General features: G+C 47.9%; 1 protein-coding gene across 21 annotated transcripts in view; it reads right to left on the bottom strand.

The window, feature by feature from the left end:
• Window positions 1-19,271, bottom strand: part of ADAP2 (ArfGAP with dual PH domains 2) — a 53,148-nt gene that overhangs the window by 3,290 nt on the left and 30,587 nt on the right. For 5 of the 21 annotated variants that reach the window (XM_065531211.2, XM_065531214.2, XM_074018978.1 and 2 more), the window contains 4 exons: window positions 17,618-17,680; window positions 16,406-16,483; window positions 14,479-14,707; window positions 9,943-11,710 (listed from right to left, as the gene is read on the bottom strand). In XM_065531211.2, coding sequence (XP_065387283.1) covers window positions 11,571-11,710; window positions 14,479-14,707; window positions 16,406-16,483; window positions 17,618-17,680 — 510 coding nt within the window. In that variant the 3' untranslated portion in view covers window positions 9,943-11,570. Of the gene's footprint in view, window positions 1-9,942; window positions 13,114-14,369; window positions 14,708-16,405; window positions 16,484-17,617; window positions 17,681-19,271 lie in introns of those variants that run through there. The other 16 variants (XM_005583392.5, XM_074018977.1, XM_074018981.1 and 13 more) reach the window with 9 other exon arrangements.

Raw genomic sequence — 19,271 nt, 5'->3', positions numbered from 1 at the left:
TGAGACAGAGTCTCGCTCTGTCGCCCACGCTGGAGTGCGGTGGCCAGATCTCAGCTCACTGCAAGCTCCGCCTCGCGGGTTTACGCCATTCTCCTGCCTCAGCCTCCCGAGTAGCTGGGACTACAGGCGCCCACCACCTCGCCCGGCTAGTTTTTTGCATTTTTTAGTAGAGACGGGGTTTCACCGTGTTAGCCAGGATGGTCTCGATCTCCTGACCCAGTGATCCGCCTCTCTCGGCCTCCCAAAGTGCTGGGATTACAGGCTTGAGCCACCGCACCCGGCTATAAATAACTTTTAAAGAGAGTAAACATTTTACTGGAATGATAGCTATTAATAAGACAGATGGGCTCGTTTCTTTCAAAAATGCATTTATGCCCAGGCACGGTGGCTCAAATCTGTAATCCCAACACTTTGAGAGGCCAAGGCGAGCGGATCACTTGAGGTCAGCAGTTTGAAACCAGCCTGGCCAACCTGGTGAAACCCTGCCTCTACCAAAAAATACAAAAATTAGCTGGGCATGGTGGCTTGAGGTCCCAGCTACTCCGGAGGCTGAGGCAGGAGAATGGCTGGAACCCAGGAGATGGAGGTTGTAGTAAGCTGAGATGGCACCATTGCACTCCAGTCTGGGCGACAGAGCAAGACTCTGTCAAAAAAAAGCATTTATCTGGGAATGAACATTATTTAATGATAGAATTAGACAAGGTTTCGCAATAAATTCTATTTCCTTTATGTTTTTATGAGTGTGCTGAGAAACTTTGTTCACATGTAAAAATAGATGACAAAATTGTCACTCATTTTCATATTTTTTGAGATATCTGCAAAAAAGTCACATAGTGATAATCTCTCAACTGACAACTTGATTTGATTTTTCTTTAATTTTTTGTTTAAAGCAAGAATTTGAAACACTTGTGTTACAAAAGTCATTAGAAGTATTCCCTTTCTCATTTTCTGGGTGGTGTTGTAACGTGGCTGACTCCATCTTGCTGCTAGCCTCACAGGCTGGCTGTCTTCGCTCATTCTTAGGGTAGGCCATGCTAACCGTGGAAGGAATTTAGTTTACAGTTTAACTTAGAAGTCAGGATGATAATAGTCCCTCCCTAAAACTAATCCTCTCCTTATTGAGGGGGCTGAAACCACCTTTGTAAAACTATTGAGAGGCCACAAAATTAAGTTTATGGGAGGGGCCTGAATTCTGCTGACATGTTGACATAATTTCTATAATCCCTGACATTCAGGAGTTATGTAGCCAGAAGTCACAAGATTTGTGGCTTCTTCCATTGCCCCTATAGATAACATCACTATTGTAGAATCTAAGATTGGTCATTGGAGATGTTTTCCAGACTTACATCACCAGGACTGGTGGCTTGTGACTCAGTTGGCCCTGCAGCCTCACCCAGAGGTGGACTCAGTTCATGAAGACTATTCTCCACATCCCTAATGACTGCATCCCCAGTCAATCAGCAGCATCCATCCCCTAGTCCCCTGCCCACCAAACTGAAAAACCATGACCTCCAGCCTTTGGGGAGACTGATAACTCCACTTCTCCCACAAGGCCAACCTCACCTTAATGTTAATTAAACTCTTTCTTTACTGTTCTGCCTGTGCAGTGGGCAGGAAGAACCCGTTGGGTGCTTACAATATGCCAAAAAGACTGCCAAGGTTTAGCAAATGACTATCAATTAAAAGTAATTACACTTTAACTTAAGAGACACTGTGTTTACTGATATACTCAGAAAGGACTGGGAAAATTAGAATATTGTTTATTTTAATACATCATTGTCAATCTAATATTTTTTGGAAAGGTGTTTGTTTTTTTGTTTTTTTTTTGAGACGGAGTCTCGCTCTGTCGCCCAGGCTGGAGTGCAGTGGCCGGATCTCAGCTCACTGCAAGCTCCGCCTCCCGGGTTTACGCCATTCTCCTGCCTCAGCCTCCCGAGTAGCTGGGACTACAGGCGCCCACCACCTCGCCCGGCTAGTTTTTTGCATTTTTTAGTAGAGATGGGGTTTCACCGTGTTAGCCAGGATGGTCTCAATCTCCTGACCTCGTGATCCACCCGTCTCGGCCTCCCAAAGTGCTGGGATTACAGGCTTGAGCCACCGCGCCCGGCCTGGAAAGGTGTTTTTATGTTATGTATTTGAAATATATATACACACATACATATATGTATACGTATATATATGTATTTTTTTGTTTTGTTTTGTTGGGTTTTTTTTTTTTGTTTTTTGAGACAGGGTATCTGTTGCCCAGGCTGGAGTGCAGTGGTGTGATCTCTGATTACTGCAGCCTGGAGCTCCCAGGCTCAAGCCATCACTTCAGTCCCACAAATAGCTGGGACTACAAGCATATGCCACCATGCCCTGTTACTGTTTTTTTTTTGAGACGGAGTTTCGCTCTTGTTGCCCAGGCTGGAGTGCAACAGTGCGATCTCTGGCTCACCGCAACCTCCGCCTCCTGGGTTCAAGCAAGTCTCCTGCCTCAGCCTCCTGAGCAGCTGGGATTACAGGCATGTGCCACCATACCCGGCTAATTTTGTATTTTTAGTAGAGATGGGGTTTCTCCATGTTGGTAAGCGTGGTCTTGAACTCCCAACCTCAGGTGATCCGCCCGCCTCGGCCTCCCAAAGTGCTGGGATTACAGGCGTGAGCCACCGCGCCTGGCTCTGTTATTGTATTTTTTTTGTAAAGGCCAGGTTTTACCATGTTGCCCAGGCTGATCTCAAACTCCATACTCAAGCAATTCTCCCACCTTGGCCTCCCAAAGGGCTGGGATTACAGGCTTGAGTCACCATGCCTAGCCCTGAAATTTTTCTATTCAAGTACATGTGTTAACACCCATCCCTGTGACACTAGGTTCCAATGCTAAATTAGATTAAAAAATTCAGAGCCAGGGGCAATGCCTCACACCTGTAATCCCAGCATTTTGGGAGGCTGAAGCGGACAGATCACCTGAGGCCAGGAGTTTAAGACCAGCCTGGGCCGGGCGCGGTGGCTCAAGCCTGTAATCCCAGCACTTTGGGAGGCCGAGGCGGGCGGATCACAAGGTCAGGAGATCGAGACCACAGTGAAACCCCGTCTCTACTAAAAGTACAAAAAATTAGCCGGGCGCGGTGGCGGGCGCCTGTAGTCCCAGCTACTCAGGAGGCTGAGGCAGGAGAATGGCGGGAACCCGGGAGGCGGAGCTTGCAGTGAGCCGAGATCGCGCCACTGCACTCCAGCCTGGGCAACAGCGTGAGACTCCGTCTCCAAAAAAAAAAAAAAAAAAAAAAAAGACCAGCCTGGCCAACATAGTGAAACCTCATCTCTACTAAAAACAGAAAAATTAGCCGGGCGTGGTGGCACACACCTGTAATCCCAGCTACTTGGGAGGCTGAGGCAGGAGAACTGCTTGAACCTGGGAAGTGGAGGTTGCAGTGAGCCAAGACTGCACCACTGTACTCGAACCTGGGTGACAAAGCAAGACTCTGTCTAAAAAAAAATAAAAAAAAATAATAAGAAGAAATGATGAGGCGATTGAGTTTGTGTGCTAGATGAAATAAGGCACACTGCCATTAACATGTGTTTGTTTGTTTGTTTGTTTTGAGACAGTCTTGCTCTGTTGCCCAGGCTGGAGTGCACTGGCACAATCTTGGCTCACTGCAAACTCTGCCTCTTGGGCTTAAGCGGTCTTGTGCCTCAACTTTCCAAAGTGCTGGGATTACAGGTGTGGACCACCACACTCAGCCTAACATGTCCTATCAGTTTGTTTTCTCTGCTTTTACTAAATATTTTCAGGGACAAAGCACTTTTTGTCAAGGGACAGAAGAGATCATTAACCTTCCATCATTCTTACTTCCACGCCACATCATAATAAATGAATTCAAACGCCCAAACATAAGCCGAAACACCACTTAAAACAATTTTTTTTGTAGAGACGATCTTGAATGCTATGCTGTCCAGGCTGGCCTCAAACTCCTGGCCTCAAGCGATCCTCCTTTCGTGGCCTACAAAGTGCTGGGATTATAGATGTGAACCATCACATCTGGCCTCACCCCATTTTTTTCTCACACCATTATTAATGCCAAACTTTGTCAGCAACAAAAGTCAGCAAAAAACAAAGAAAGTCATAAACCCTAACCTTAATGCCTTGATTAAAGAAGCCTTCACTGACACTGTTACAGAATGAAAAACTATGGACTGGGAGAAAATATTTCCAAATCCATGTCTGTATTCATAGTATCCAGGATATAGGAAGAACTCTCAAAATTCAACAATAGAAAAAACAAACCATCCAATTCTTTTTTTTTTTTTTTTTTTTTTGAGACAGAGTCTCTCTGTGTCACCCAGGCTGAAGTGCAGTGGTGCGATCTCGGCTCACTGTAAGCTCTGCCTCTCAGGTTCATGCCATTCTCCTGCCTCAGCCTCCCGAGTAGCTGAAACTACAGGCGCACACCACTACGCCCGGCTAATTTTTTGCATTCTTAGTAGAGACGGTGTTTCACCATGTTAGCCAGGATGGTCTCAATCTCCTGACCTCATGATCCTCCCGCCTCAGCCTCCCAAAGTGCTGGGATTACAAGCATAAGCCACCACGCCTGACTCAAACCACCCAATTTTTTAAAAAGGCAAGCAGGGCACTGTGTCACACGCCTGTAGTTCCAGCTATTCAGGAGGCTAAGGCAGAAGGATCTGTTGAGGCGAGGGGTCTGTGGATGTAGTATGCCATGATCACATCTGTGAATAGCCACTGTGCTCCAACCTGGGCAACATAGTGAGACCAGATCTCAAAAAAAGAAAAAAATAAGTTAGAGAATTGAATGGTCACTTCATCAAAGAAGATATAAGATTGGCCAATAAGCACATAATAGGTCTTCGAGATTATCAGTCACTAGGGAAATGCATATTAGAACCATAATAAAATACCACTCCATACCTATCAGAACAGTTAAAATAAAAAATGCTGACAACACCAACTGTTGGTGATAGAGTAACTGGAACTCTCATACATTGCTAGTGAAATGTAAAGTAGTACAGCCACCAGGAACGTTTGTAATAAAATTAAGCATGTATCTAACCAAATGTTGATACCTATTGTGATACCTCGGTTCTTTTTTTTTTTTTTTTTTTTTTTTTTTGAGACAGAGTCTCGTTCTGTCGCCCAGGCTGGAGTGCAATGGCCGGATCTCAGCTCACTGCAAGCTCCGCCTCCCGGGTTTACACCATTCTCCTGCCTCAGCCTCCCAAGTAGCTGGGACTACAGGCACCCGCCACCTCGCCCGGCTAGTTTTCTGCATTTTTTTTAGTAGAGACGGGGTTTTACCATGTTAGCCAGGATGGTCTCGATCTCCTGACCTCGTGATCCACCCGTCTCGGCCTCCCAAAGTGCTGGGATTACAGGCTTGAGCCACCGCGCCCAGCCTTAGATACCTCGGTTCTTCTCTTCTTAGTTTAAAATAATTTAGACCAGACACGGTGGCTCATGCCTGTAATCCCAGCACTTTGGGAGGCCGAGGCGGGCGGATCACGAGGTCAGGAGATCAAGACCATCCTGGCTAACACGGTGAAACCTCATCTCTACTAAAAATACAATAAATTAGCTGGGCATGGTGGCGGGCGCCTGTAGTCCCAGCTACACAGGGGGCTGAGGCAGAAGAATGGCATGAACCCAGGAGGCGGAGCTTGCAGTGAGCTGAGATTGTGCCACTGCATTCCAGCCTGGGTGACAGAGCGAGACTAGACTCTGTCTCAAAAAAAAAAAGAAAAAGAAAAAGAATTTAAACAAGAGACACACAGCAAAAGAAGTGCAGCATAGGCCGGGCGCAGTGGCTCATGCCTGTAATCCCAGCACTTTGGGAGGCCAAGGCGGGCGGATCATGAGGTCAGGAGTTCAAGATCATCCTGGCCAACGTGGTGAAACCCCGTCTCTACTAAAAACACAAAAAATTAGCTGGACATGGTGGTGGGCGCCTGTAGTCCCAGCTACTTGGGAGGCTGAGGCAGGAGAATGGCATGAACCTCGGGGGAAAAAAAAAAGTGCAGCATAGAGTAAGAGTAATTTACTGTAAAGGAGAAAGAGTATTTTGAAAGTTAAGGGCAGAATGGACAGCACACTGAGAGAGAGAGGATTCAGGGCAGGCTGCTTGTTTAAGGATGAGACAGCAAAAACTGGCACTAAGGACACTCCCTTTATGGGAGTCTTACATGATTATTCCTAAGCAAGTGGAAAGAGGCGTAAGCATGTTCTGGGTGGTCTTCTGGGTGCACATGCACAGTAGTTTACACGCTTGTCCGTACATCACATGTTTCATTACCATCTTAAATGTCCACCTGGGGGTGTATTTTTTACGATTAAAATGAGCAAAGGGTCAGTTTGAGACCAGGTAAAATCAAAGTATGCATGCTCTCAGGGCCGAGCGCGGTGGCTCACACCTGTAATTCCAGCACTTTGGGAGGCCGAGGTGGGTGGATCACACAAGGTCAGGAGTTTGAGACCAGCCCAGCCAACGTGATGAAACCCCGTCTCTACTAAAAATACAAAAATTATCTGGACATGGTGGTGTGCGCCTGTGGACCCAGCTACCCAGGAGGCTGAGGCAAAAGAATTGCTTGAACCTGGGAGGCAGAGGTTGCAGTGAGCCGCACTCCAGTCTGGGTGACAGAGCAAGACTCCATCTCAGAAAAAGAAAAGAAACACACACAAAAAAACCCAAAGTGTGCATGCTGTCTACATGAGAAATTCCCTACTGCAGATAGCTTTGTTTGAATAAGCTCAATTACATTGCGAATGCTGAGGCTTATTGCATTGACTGAATAGTCACCACAATTGCTATGTCCCGAGAACAAGGTTACTTCCTTGACTACCTACCCCACATCAATATGAACCAGAAGTCCCATATCTGGAGACTGTGTTATGTATGAATAATTTGTTCCTTTTTAGTGCTAAGCAGCATTCCATTGGATAAACAAGCTATAGTACATTCATACAGTGGAATACTACTTAGCAATAAGGAAAGATGTATTGACACATGCAGTGACTTGGATGAATCTCAAAGGTATCATGTGCTGTGAAAGAATCCAGGCCGGGCGCGGTGGCTCAAGCCTGTAATCCCAGCACTTTGGGAGGCCGAGACGGGCGGATCACGAGGTCAGGAGATCGAGACCATCCTGGCTAACCCGGTGAAACCCCGTCTCTACTAAAAAGTACAAAAAACCAGCCGGGCGAGGTGGCGGGCGCCTGTAGTCCCAGCTACTCGGGAGGCTGAGGCAGGAGAATGGCGTAAACCCGGGAGGCGGAGCTTGTAGTGAGCTGAGATCTGGCCACTGCACTCCAGCCTGGGCGACAGAGCGAGACTCCGTCTCAAAAAAAAAATAAATAAATAAATAAATAAAATAAAAATAAAGAAAGAATCCAGTCTTTAAAAATTACATATTAAATGATTCCATGTATATGGAATTTTCGAAAATACAGTCTATAATGATGAACAGATCAATGGTTGCCACGGGGCAGGGGAAGGGTGTGGCTATAAGGGAGTTTTTGGGTGTGAAATAAACAGGTCTTTGCTGAAGCAGGGTCTCACTTTGTCACCCAGGCTGGAGTGCAGTGGTGAGACCATAGCTCACTGCAGCCTTGAATTCCCAGGCTTAAGTGGGAGTTCAGCCTCTTGAGTAGCTGGGACTACAGGCACATGCCACCATGCCTGGCTATTTTTATTTTCTATTTTTTTGAGACAGAGTCTCGTTCTGTCGCCAGGCTGGAGTGCAGTGGTGCAATCTCGGCTCACTGCAACCTCCGCCTCCTGGGTTCAAGTGATTCTCCTCCCTCAGCTTCCTGAGTAGCTGGGACTACAGGCATGCGCCACCACGCTCAGCTAATTTTTGTATTTTTAGTAGAGATGGGGTTTCACCATGTTGGCCAGGATAGTCTTGATTTCCTGACCTCGTGATCGCCACCGCACGTGGCCTTTTTTTGTTTTTTGTAGAGACAGGATCTCATTACATTACATTGCCCAGGCTGGTCTTAGCCTCAAGTGATCCTCCTGCCTTGGCCTCCCAAAGTGTTGGGATTACAGGTGTTAGCCACCGCGTCTGGCCTGTTCTTTACTCTGTGGTGGTGATTATATGGATCCATATATATGTTAAAACACAGAACAGTACAAAGAAAGAGAAACTCGCTGGGCGCGGTGGCTCAAGCCTGTAATCCCAGCACTTTGGGAGGTCGAGACGGGCGGATCACGAGGTCAGGAGATCGAGACCATCCTGGCTAACCTGGTGAAACCCCATCTCTACTAAAAAATACAAAAAAAACTAGCCCGGCGAGGCGGCGGACGCCTGTAGTCCCAGCTACTTGGGAGGCTGAGGCAGGAGAATGGCGTGAACCCGGGAGGCGGAGCTTGCAGTGAGCTGAGATCCGGCCACTGCACTCCAGCCTGGGCGACAGAGCGAGACTCCGTCTCAAAAAAAAAAAAAAAAAAAAAAAAAAAAAGAAAGAGAAACTCAACTTCACTATATAACTTAAAAATAAAAATTTAAAAAGAAGGCTTAATTGTCATTAATATTTCAAATTACTTATTTACTTGACATGCCAGATATTTTTACGTCCTAATGTGATTTGAGATGGGTGAGAAGTATGCCTTTTTCTTCTAAATAGTTGAAGAATGTGTAGGAAAGCAATGGGAAAGGAGAGCTGGTATGATGCCTCTGACATGGGCCTACAATTACATATTACTATGGCGTCTGTGAGTTATTGAAATGACCTATCAATTGGTATGTTTCATACTTATACTCTAGATTGCTGTTTTTTTTAAAAAAAAAATTCAAACCTGATTATGTCCCTCCCCCGTTTACTGCCTTCGTGCTGGAAATCTAAATACCTTAAAATAGTTTATAAAGGCGCAGTGGCTCACGCCTGTAATCCCAACACTTTGGGAGGCTGAGGCGGGCAGATCACCTGAGGCCAGGAGTTCAAGACAAGCCTGGCCAACATGGCAAAACCTCGTCTCTACTGAAAATACAAAAAATTAGCTGAGCATAGTGGTGGGCACCTGTAATCCCAGCTACTCGGGAAGCTGAGGCAGGAGAATTGCTTGAACCTGGGAGGCAGAGGTTGCAGTGAGCCGAGATCGCACCATTGCACTCCAGCCTGGGGGACAAGAGCGAAACTCTGTCTCAAAAAAAAAAAAAAAAAAAAAAGTTTATAAAGTCCTGCATGATCTGCTGCCAGCCACTTCAAAGTCATCTGGGCCGGGCGCGGTGGCTCAAGCCTGTAATCCCAGCACTTTGGGAGGCCGAGGTGGGTGGATCATGAGGTCAGGAGATCGAGACCATCCTGGCTAACACGTGAAACCCCGTCTCTACTAAAAAAATACAAAAATTAGCCGGGAGCGGTGGCGGGCGCCTGTAGTCCCAGCTACTCGGGAGGCTGAGGCAGGAGAATGGCGTGAACCCGGGAGGTGGAGCTTGCAGTGAGCTGAGATCCGGCCACTGCACTCCAGCCTGGGAGACAGAGCGAGACTCCGCCTCAAAAAAAAAAAAAAAAAAAAAAAAAGAGTATAGAAGTATACTCTTCCTTGAGGAAGAAATCATCCAAAACTAAGCACTCCATTTCGTTGGGACTTTATCTCTTGTGTCTGTTCTTTCCCACCCTTAGAATCCCAGTTTGCCTCTTCAAGTAGCTTTGTTACTGCCTGTCTACCTCTCATTCTTCTCCTCTAGACCATAAGTTCCTTGAGGGCAGGACCGTGCCTTTATTAATTTCCTCATCCCCAGAACTTAGCAGAGTACACCCAACAGAGTTTACAGGTGGTGAAAGAGGAAGACAAGTAAACCGGCCCTTAATGCACAACCCAGCAAGTGTCCTTGAAAATGCAGATTTTCAAGGTGCATCCAGAGCCAGAGGAGATAGAGAGGACTCACCTCCCTATCTGGGCAGTCGAGAAGCTTCAGGAAGGACACAGGCTGATGCATTGCTTATCCTTTGATTGGGGGATCCAAAGGGAAGTCCCATAAAATGCATATTTATTTATTTATTTATTTTGAGACAGGGTCTCACTCTGTCACCCAGGCTGAGTGCAGTGGTGCAATCAGGGGTCACAGTAGCCATGACCTCCCTGGCTGAAGTGATCCTCTCACATCAGTGTCCTGAGTAGCTGGGATTACAGGCATGCACTACCATGTCCAGCTAATTTTTTTTTCTTTGTAGAGATGGGATCTCACTATGTTGCCCAGGCTGCTCTTGAACTCTGGGTCTCAATCCTCTTGCCTCAGCCTCCCAAAGGGCTGGGATTATGGGCATAAACCATCACACCCAGCCACAGAGAGTCTCTTAGAGACCCTCCCAGCTCCTTAGGTCTCCATTGAAGCGAAGAGAGAACATCCAGTGTATTTCTGCGTGTTGCTTGAAGACAGAGGAAAGGAACAACAAGTCACAGCGCAGGGGCCTTGGCACTCTGTTTCTCTAACATTTCAGCCATTTCAGATTTCAATCAGTTCCTTTTTTTTTTTTTTTTTTTTTTTTTTGATATGGAGTCTCGCTCTGTCACCCAAGCTGGAGTGCCATGGCACAATCTCGGCTCACTGCAACCTCTGCCTCCCACATTCAAGTGATTCTCCTGCCTCAGCCTCCTGAGTAGCTGGGATTACAGGCACCCACCACCACGCCCAGCTAATTTTTGTGTTTTTAGTAGAAACGGGGTTTCACCATGTTGGTCAGGCTGGTCTTGAACTTCTGACCTCATGATCCGCCTGCGTTGGCCTCCCAAAGTGCTGGGATTACAGGTGTGAGCCACCGCACCGGGCCTCACTCAGTTCCTTTTTTCCATCTTGGGACCTTTGAGCATTTCATTTCCTCTGCTTAGAGTGCTTCCTCACCCTCTTCCTTTAGACTAACCTCTAAACAGCTTGAAGGTTTCAACTTACATGTCACTTTCGGGAGAGGAAGGAGGCTTCCCTCGCCCCCGAACTAGGCTAAGCCCCATCACCACACAGCCCCACAGCAGCCTGCTCTTCCCCTTTCTGAACACTCACTTCACTGTGCTGCCTGTTAAGAGGCTGCCTCTCCAGCGCTCTGTGATCTGTCACAGCAGGGACCATGTCATCTTTGCCTAGTCACAGGGCCTGGCACAGAGCCTGGCACCTGAGAGGTAGTCAGAAATACTTGTTATTACTTTGAATTTCAATAGTTAGTGTAACTTCATTTTAAATAGAAAAATCAAGGCACAGAGGTGGGGAAGTGAATATTCCAGTGGCTTCGGGTTGGTTGCAGGGCCGCACTCAGAGCCTGGGCTGGATCTGCCTCTGCCTCCAATAGCACTGTGTCTCTTCAGTTTTTTGTTTTTGTTTTTGAGACAGGGTCTTGCTCTGTCACTTAGGTTGGAGTGCAGTGGCACGATCACAGTTCACTTTTTTTTTGTTTTTTTTCAGATGGAGTCTAGTTCTGTCACCGAGGCTGGAGTGAAGTGGCGTGATCTTGATTCACCACAACCTCCGTCTCCTCGGTTCAAGCAATTCTTCTGCCTCAGCCTCCCGAGTACCTGGGACTACAGGTGCGTGCCACCATGCCTGGCTAATTTTTGTATTTTTTTAGTAGAGATGAGGTTTCACCATATTGGCCAGGCTGGTCTGGAACTCCTGTCCTCAAGTGATCCACCCGCCTCGGCCTCCCAAAGTGCTGGGATTACAGGAATGAACCTCCACACCCAGCCATTTCGCCCGCCTGGGCGAAAGAGCAAGACTCCATCTCAAAACAAACAAACAAAAAAAGAATCAATTGCATTCACATTTTATCCCTAAATATTTCAGTGTGTATCTCCTAAGAAAAAGAACATTCCGCTATACAAATACAGCACAATTATCACAACATTACAATACTATTAATATACACATTCATATTCAAATTTCCCAGTTATCTCAATTATGTCCTTTTCAGCTATTTTTTTTTTCCAGGACCAATCAAGAACCATGAATTGCTTTTGGTTGCCATATCTTAGTCTCCTTTTTTTCTTTGCTTAAGGCAGAGTCTCAAAAAAAGTACAGTGGCGTGATCTTGGCTCACTGCAACCTCGGCCTCCTAAGCTCAAACGATTCTCCTGCCTCAGCCTCCTGAGTAGCTGGGATTACAGGCATGCGCCACCAAGCCCAGCTAATTTTTGTATTTTTAGTAGAGACAGGGTTTCACCATGTTGGCCAGGCTGGTCTCGAACTCCTGACCTCAAGTGATTTGCCCAGCTAGGCCTCCCAAAATGCTGGGATTACAGGCTTGAGTCACTGCGCCTGGCCTAGTCTCCTTTAATATAGAACAGTTCTCAGACTACTTTATCTTTCACAATATTGACTACTTTCTCTTTTTTTTTTGAGATAGAGTCTTGCTGTGTTACCAGGCTGGAGTGTAGTGGTGCAATCTTGGCTCACTGCAATCTCCACCCCCGGGTTCAAGCGATTCTCCTGCCTCAGCCTCCCAAGTAGCTGGGACTACAGGAGTGCACCACCACATCCAGCTAATTTTTGTATTTTCAGTAAGGATGGGGTTTCACCATGTTGGCCAGGATGGTCTTGATCTCCTGACTTCACGATCCGTCCACCTTGGCCTCCCAAAGTGCTGGGATTGCAGATGTGAGCCATTGCACCTAGCCGTTGAATATTTTATCTTTCACTCTTCATTTTTGAAGAGTCCGGGTCAGATGTTTAGCAGAATGCCCCTAATGTGGATTTGTCTGATTATTTCCTCATGGTTAGATTCAGATTAAACTTTTTTTTTTTAACAAGATGCCACTTGCATGATGCTGTGGGTGCCTTTTCATTGCAATGCCTCCATTCCAGATGTGAGAAAGTTCTGGGCCTGTAGGCATTTCAAGCCTGGGTGTATATGGGGGAGGAGGGGATAGATGTTCGTTTATGTACCAGATCCTCAGATCCCTGGGGTGTGTTGGGGGGAAGGCTCAGGGAGCTGATGGATAAAGCCACAGCTTCAGTCCTGGCAGAGTTCACTGCCAGGGATGGCTGCTGACTGCGGGGCACTGATGGTGGGCAGCCAGGGTCGAGGTGCGAACTTCTCCTTCCTACAAGGCGCTCCAGGTGTTCAGTGGCAGCCAGTCCCTCAGTTAATGGGTCACCTGCTGCTGCGGCCACTCTCTGTTGATGCAGCTACAAGGGAAATGAAGAGGGCTGAGGGAGGTGGCCATGCCAATGCTGTTCTGTGGAGGAGAGGGACAGCAAAGGGACAGGTGTACAAAGACAGAGGAAGCCATGGCCGGGCGCAGTGGCTCACGCCTGTAATCCCAGCACTTTGGGAGGCCGAGGCAGGTGGATCACTTGAGCTCAGGAGTTCGAGACCAGCCTGGGCAACATGGTGAAACTCTGTCTCTACCAAAAATACAAAATAAATTAGCTGGATGTGGTGTCACGAGCCTGTAGTCCCAGCTACTTGGGAGGCTGAGGTGAGAGGATTGCCTGAGCCCAGGAAGAGGAGATTGCAGTGAGCTGAGATCGCACCACTGTACTTCAGCCTGGGTGACAGTGCAAGATCCCGTCTCGAAAAAAGAAAATTAAAAAAAAATAACACGAAGACAGAGGGAGCCTCTGAATAAAAAACAGAATGAAAGAGTAAGGGCCAGGGCATCAGAGGGGATGCACACACCAGCAAAGGAGAGAAAAGTGGAGGGACAGAGACAGAGAGAAACCAAGAGACTCATAAATGGCAGCCCATAGAGAAAAGAAAGCACCAGCTGATATGCCTCACTCACAATTTGCAAGTCCCTTTCTGAGGTTCTCTGGCTTTGGCCTTTGTGGGACAGTCAAGAGAGTCTGTGTTTATATCGGTCAGACTCAAAGGGCACAAGTGTTTCCCCCAAGGGGCTATGCGGGGGTCACCTGCTCAGTCTGTATTTTTCCAAACACAGAAATTCTCCTTTGTGCCCCAGAAGCCAGAACCTGGGCCAACAGTTTCCTGCCGGAGCTCGGCATGTCTCCTCCTTTTTCACAGGGCTGTCAGCACTGAGGAAGGCCTACTGGTAAAGAGGAGCAGGAGACAGGCAGACAGAAGGGAGGACTCGGAGAAAAGAAGCCACTAGAAATAGCCTTCCCTCTGGAGTGGGGAGGAATCCAAAAATCCCAGGAGCTGCCCAGCGGGTATGACCTTAGCTAATAATAACAGGCCAGGGTTTTCTCACGAGAAAAAGGATCAGCATAGAGGAGGGTGGAGGGAAAGAGAAGCTGCTCAGCCCCCACACTGCGAGGGGTACAGACGGTACCCGGGGGTTCTGCCAGGGCCAAACTCCTCTAAAAGCTCCTGGGGAAGGGCTTTGTTACGGGAACCCAGGGTGGACAGAGTAGACTTTTTGGCAATAATGGTATGTCTGTGCTTTTCTTTCTCAGGAAGAAAAGACAGTGAAAAGAGCATAGTCAGGAATCAAGACTCTTTTGTGGCATCACAGCTGAACCTAAGTGAAAAAGCACCTTTCTGCCCTCTGCCCTTGGCCAAAAGAACACCCTTCAGTTCCTGCTTCTTACTGAGGCGGTTGAGGAGCGTCAAGGGGCTGGACAGGACACCCCGCAAACTTTCCAGCCATTCCTGCTGCTCCTTCTCATTGGGGCAAGTGAGGACATATCTCCGCTCTGGGGTGACAATGGTGAGTCCGGCTTTCCAGCGATTTCCTCGGATGCCCTTGGGCAGGTCTTCATAGACTTCATATCCCTGCTCCTTGTTCCCCAGAAAAACCTGGCCCTGCTCGAAGGCATCCTGAAAATGGAGGGTACAGGGTCATCAGAGGGTGCCCCCAGGGCAGAGGGGCCCTGCAGCCCTGACAGCCTCCAAGCTCTATTTTGGGAAGGGGGTATGAGGTCCCTGCTGGGATTTCTGCTGAGTGGGACCCAGAATTTGAAAGATCAAAACCCTAAAATAAATCATACACGTCATCTGTTGAAAAGATACTGAGGGTGGGCCTGATAGTTCATGCCTATAATCCTAGCACTTTGGGAAGCCAAGGCAGAGAATTGTTTGAGGCCAGGAATATGAGACCAACCTGGGCAATATAGTGAGACCCCTTCTCTGCAAAAAAAAATTTATTAATTATTATTATGAATTGTTTTTGGAGACAGGGTCTCACTCTGTCACCCAGGCTGGAAGTGCAGTGGCACAATCATGGTTCATCCCAGCCTCAACCTCCCAGGCTCAGGCAATCCTCCCACCTCAGCCTCCCAAGCAGCTAGGACTACAGGCATGCGCCACCACACCTGGCTAATTTTAAAGATTCTTTCCTTTTCTTTTTCTTTTTTTTTTTTTTGAGACGGAGTCTCGCTCTGCGCCCAGGCTGGAGTGCAATGGTGTGATCTCGGCTCCCTGCACCCTCTGCTTCCAAGTTCAAGTGATTCTCCTGCCTCAGCCTCCTGAGTAACTGGGATTACAGGCACGCACCACCATGTCCGACTAATTTTTGTATTTTTAGTAGAGACGGGGTTTCACCATGTTGGTCAGGCTGGTCTTGAACTCCTGACCTCGTGATCTGCCCGCCTCGGCCTCCCAAAGTGCTGGGTTTACAGACGTGAGCCACCATGCCCGGCCTTAAGTTTCTTGTAGAGATGGGATCTCATTATATTGCGCAGGCTGGTCTCGAACTTCTGGGCTCAAGTGATCCTCCTGCCTCAGCCTCCCAAAGTACTGGGATTACAGGCAAGAGCCAGAGCACCCAGCCCTACCTTTTTTTTTTTTTTTTTTAAATTAGCTGGGCATGGTGGTACATGCCTGTATTCTGAGCTACTCGGGAGGCTGAGGCAGGAAGATAACTTGGGCCCAGAAGTTCAAGGTTGCAATGAGCTGTGATTGTGCCACTGCATTCCAGCCTGGGTGACAGAGAGAGACTCTGTCTCTAAAAAAATAAATAAGTGATACCTAACATTTATGGAGCACCTATTAAAATCAGCATCAGGAATTACAATGCTTTATAGTAACTTAAATAGCCATCATGGCAACCTCTGGGGAAGGCATTCTTATTAAGCCTGTTTTTCAGAGGAGGAAACTAAGGCACAGAGGGCTAAGTACTCGGCTCAAGGCAACACTACTACAAGTAGCAGGGCTGAGACCAGAGCCCAGACAGCCAGGTTCTAGAGTCCACCACACTCCTAACCACTACACATCACGGCCTCTTGGTTAGAAGTGAGCCCTGGAGACTAGAGGAAGAAATACACCTCATCTAACTACCATGGGCAGCATTTTGGATACTCATAATGGACTTCCTGAAAGCGAGGGGAAAGAAGCTTCATGCCACAGGAGATTACTTCAAGAGCAACAAAAACAAGGGGTAGAAGTTTTCCTCTCAGGGTTTCTCTAGCTCTGGGGCTCTGGGAGATGTGTTTATCCATAGCTTTCACATAGTTTCAGACAAGCACTACCCAGTTCTGTCTGAGGAAGCCCTGGGGAGGGAGCAGGAGTGGCTCTTACCAGTGGGTTCTTGTAATAGAGCAGCCTCCGCTCATGGCAATCCAGGGCGAACCACCTTTTCTTGAAAGGTTCTCTCTGCTGCAAAACAGGGAACCTCTTACCATGGATGACCAAGTCAGTTTCTGAGGATAGAGATCAGGGGCCAGCCCAGGCCAGACCAAGGGAGCTGGCCAGTCCCACTGGTTCTCCAGCCCAGCCTCCTCAGTCAGACATCCTAGTGCTTCTCCCTGGGGCCTGGAGAGGAGCCCTCAGGCATTGAAGGTTCTGCCCATTACTCTTCCAACCCCACCATACCCTCTACCAGCTTCACCCTGCTGCCTCCAGGTGCCGCCTTGACTTGGAAGAGGTACTTTCCTCTTTCTCAGGCGGTGGACAAAGAAGCCGGAGAAAAAGGAAGTTGGGGAAAATCAGAAGTGGCTACTGCTTGGCAAGGCTGAAAGTGCTGGCCTTGGCCAAATTGTAACCTAGGTCAGGGAGAGAAAGCCCGGCAACAAGAACCACGCGGAGGGGCTGCGCCTCTCTGAAAACAACGCTTTGACTGCTTTTTCCGCCTGCCCAAGGCTTGCTTTCACGATTGCCTAACACAGGGGCATCCAATCTTTTGCCTTCCCTGGGCCACATTGGAAGAATTGTCTTGGGCCACACATAAAATACACTAAACTAATGATAGCTGGTGAGCTTAAAACAAAAAAATCGCAAAAATATCTCATAATGTTTTAAGAAAGTTCACGAATTTGGCTGGGTGTGGTGACTCATGCCTGTAATCCCAGCACTTTGGGAGGCTGAGGTGGGCAGAGGTCGGGAGTTTGAGACCAGCCTGGCCAACATGGTGAAATCCCGTCTCTACTAAAATTACAAAAATTAGCCAGTCATGGCGGTGGGCACCTGTAATCCCAGCTACTCAGGAGTCTGAGGCAGGAGAATCACTTGAATCCGGGAGGTGGAGGTTGCAGTGAGCCAAGATCACACCACTGCACTCCGCCTGGGTGACAGTGCAAGACTCTGTCTCAAAAAAATTTAAAAAAGAAAGTTTACGAAGTTGTGTTGGGCCTCATTCCAAGCTGTCCTGGGCAGCATGCGGCCCGTGGGCTGTCGGTTGGACAAACTTGGCCTAACACCTTTCACTGTTCTCTTAACTGTCATCCCATAAACACATTAAACCTTTTGTGTACATTAAGCCACGTAAGTCCCACAGAGAGTGGTAGAAGGTACCTTTGGCCCAGTCTTTTCCATGAAGCCTTGTTTGAGGTAGTTCCTGGTGAGGAATGGCACGAGCTGTGGAAGAGACAGACACTGACCCCCAACTCACACCCCAGAGCTCCAGGTTCCCGCCTGGCTCCCGACAAAGGGGAAGTTTGAAATGGGGAAGGATGTATGCTCATGGCTCATGGTATTATATTTGGAAAGTGCAATGGACATAATATTAATATTTCACAGAGCCAGTCGACAGCACCCCAGATGTTTGCAGAACTTAGTGGTATGGCCAAGTTTTGGTTTAAGGACTCCTTCAGTAACCCCAGGACATAGGCAAGGCTCTGCAGAGACCCTCTTGGTGTCAGGGAACATGTTCTGAGGGTCCACTTTGCGTCAGGCTCCGGTTGCAATTCTCAATCACCCTGCGAGGTGGGTGTCACCAGCCTCATTACACATCTGAAGAAACCAGGCCACAGAGAAGGGGCTGGGGATTTTCCTAAAGTCACAGCACTGGTAGCGCGAAGAGCTGAGATTCATGCCCAGGGCCGATGACACTAGACTGTACTCCTACCACTACACTAGGGTGCTAAAGTATAAACATGCCAGGGCCCTCTGAGCAGGACCCTGGGAAAGGCGTGGTCATTGGTCAGAGTTCTGACACAGAGCAACAAGAAAATGACGCGAGAGGCTGGGCGCGGTGGCTCACGTCTGTAATCCCAGCACTTTGGGAGGCCCAGGCAGGTGGATCACTTGAAGCCAGGAGTTTGAGACTAGCCTGGCCAACATGGTGAAACCCCATCTCTACTATAAATACAAAAATTAACTGGGCATGGTGGTGTGCACTTGTAATCCCAGCTACTCAGTAGGCTGAGGCAAAAGGATCCCTTGAACCCGGGAGGCAGAGGTTGCTGTGAGCTGAGATGGTGCCACTGCACTCCAGTCTGGGTGACAGAGGAAGACTCCGTCTCAAAAAAAAAAAAAAAAGAAAAAAAGAAAGAAAAGAAAATGATGCCAGAGTGGACAGAGAAAGTTCTGAAGCAGAAGTCGGGAGACCTGGTTCTAACTCCAGTTCTGGCCTCCACCAGCTGCATTACCTTTGTAAGACCTTCTGTCTCATGAGGCCTTATGTCTCCCCTGTGTGATAAACAACCTGGATCATGTGATCCCCAGAATCCCTTCCAGCCTGTCAGCCTATACTCAGAGATGTTTCCAGGGGTCGATGATGGCCTCCTATGCTCCCAGGCATCAACCTGGAAAGTCTAGAGCTTCAAATGACAGTCCAGGCTTCAAAGAACAGAGAGGCTCCTCCAGAGCTCCAGGGCCCAGGGCAGAGGCACAGGGGAAGTGAGGTCTGGGGAACAGCTACGGGAAGTTTAAAAGAGGGAAAGTTGTGAGCCAAAAATGAAAATATAGGTCAGATGCAGTGGCTCACACCTGTAGTCCCAGCACTTTGGGAGGCCGAGGTAGGAGGATTGCTTGAGGCCAGAAGTTCGAGACCAGCCCGGGCAACATAAGTGAGATACCATCGCTACAAAAAATAAAAAATTTTTTTAAATGTAAGAAAGAAAATATAAACTGTACTACTCTCCTCATCCTAAAATACATTCACTAGGCTTTAATTCTTCCATTTGGAGAAAACAGATGGAGTCCCGAACTGCTCAATATTATGAAT

This window comes from Macaca fascicularis, chromosome 16, assembly GCF_037993035.2.
Source record: "Macaca fascicularis isolate 582-1 chromosome 16, T2T-MFA8v1.1".
Classification (NCBI taxonomy): Eukaryota; Metazoa; Chordata; class Mammalia; order Primates; family Cercopithecidae; genus Macaca; species Macaca fascicularis.
The sequence above is the reverse complement of the archived record's forward strand: the minus strand, read 5'-3'. Positions and strand labels throughout refer to the sequence as shown.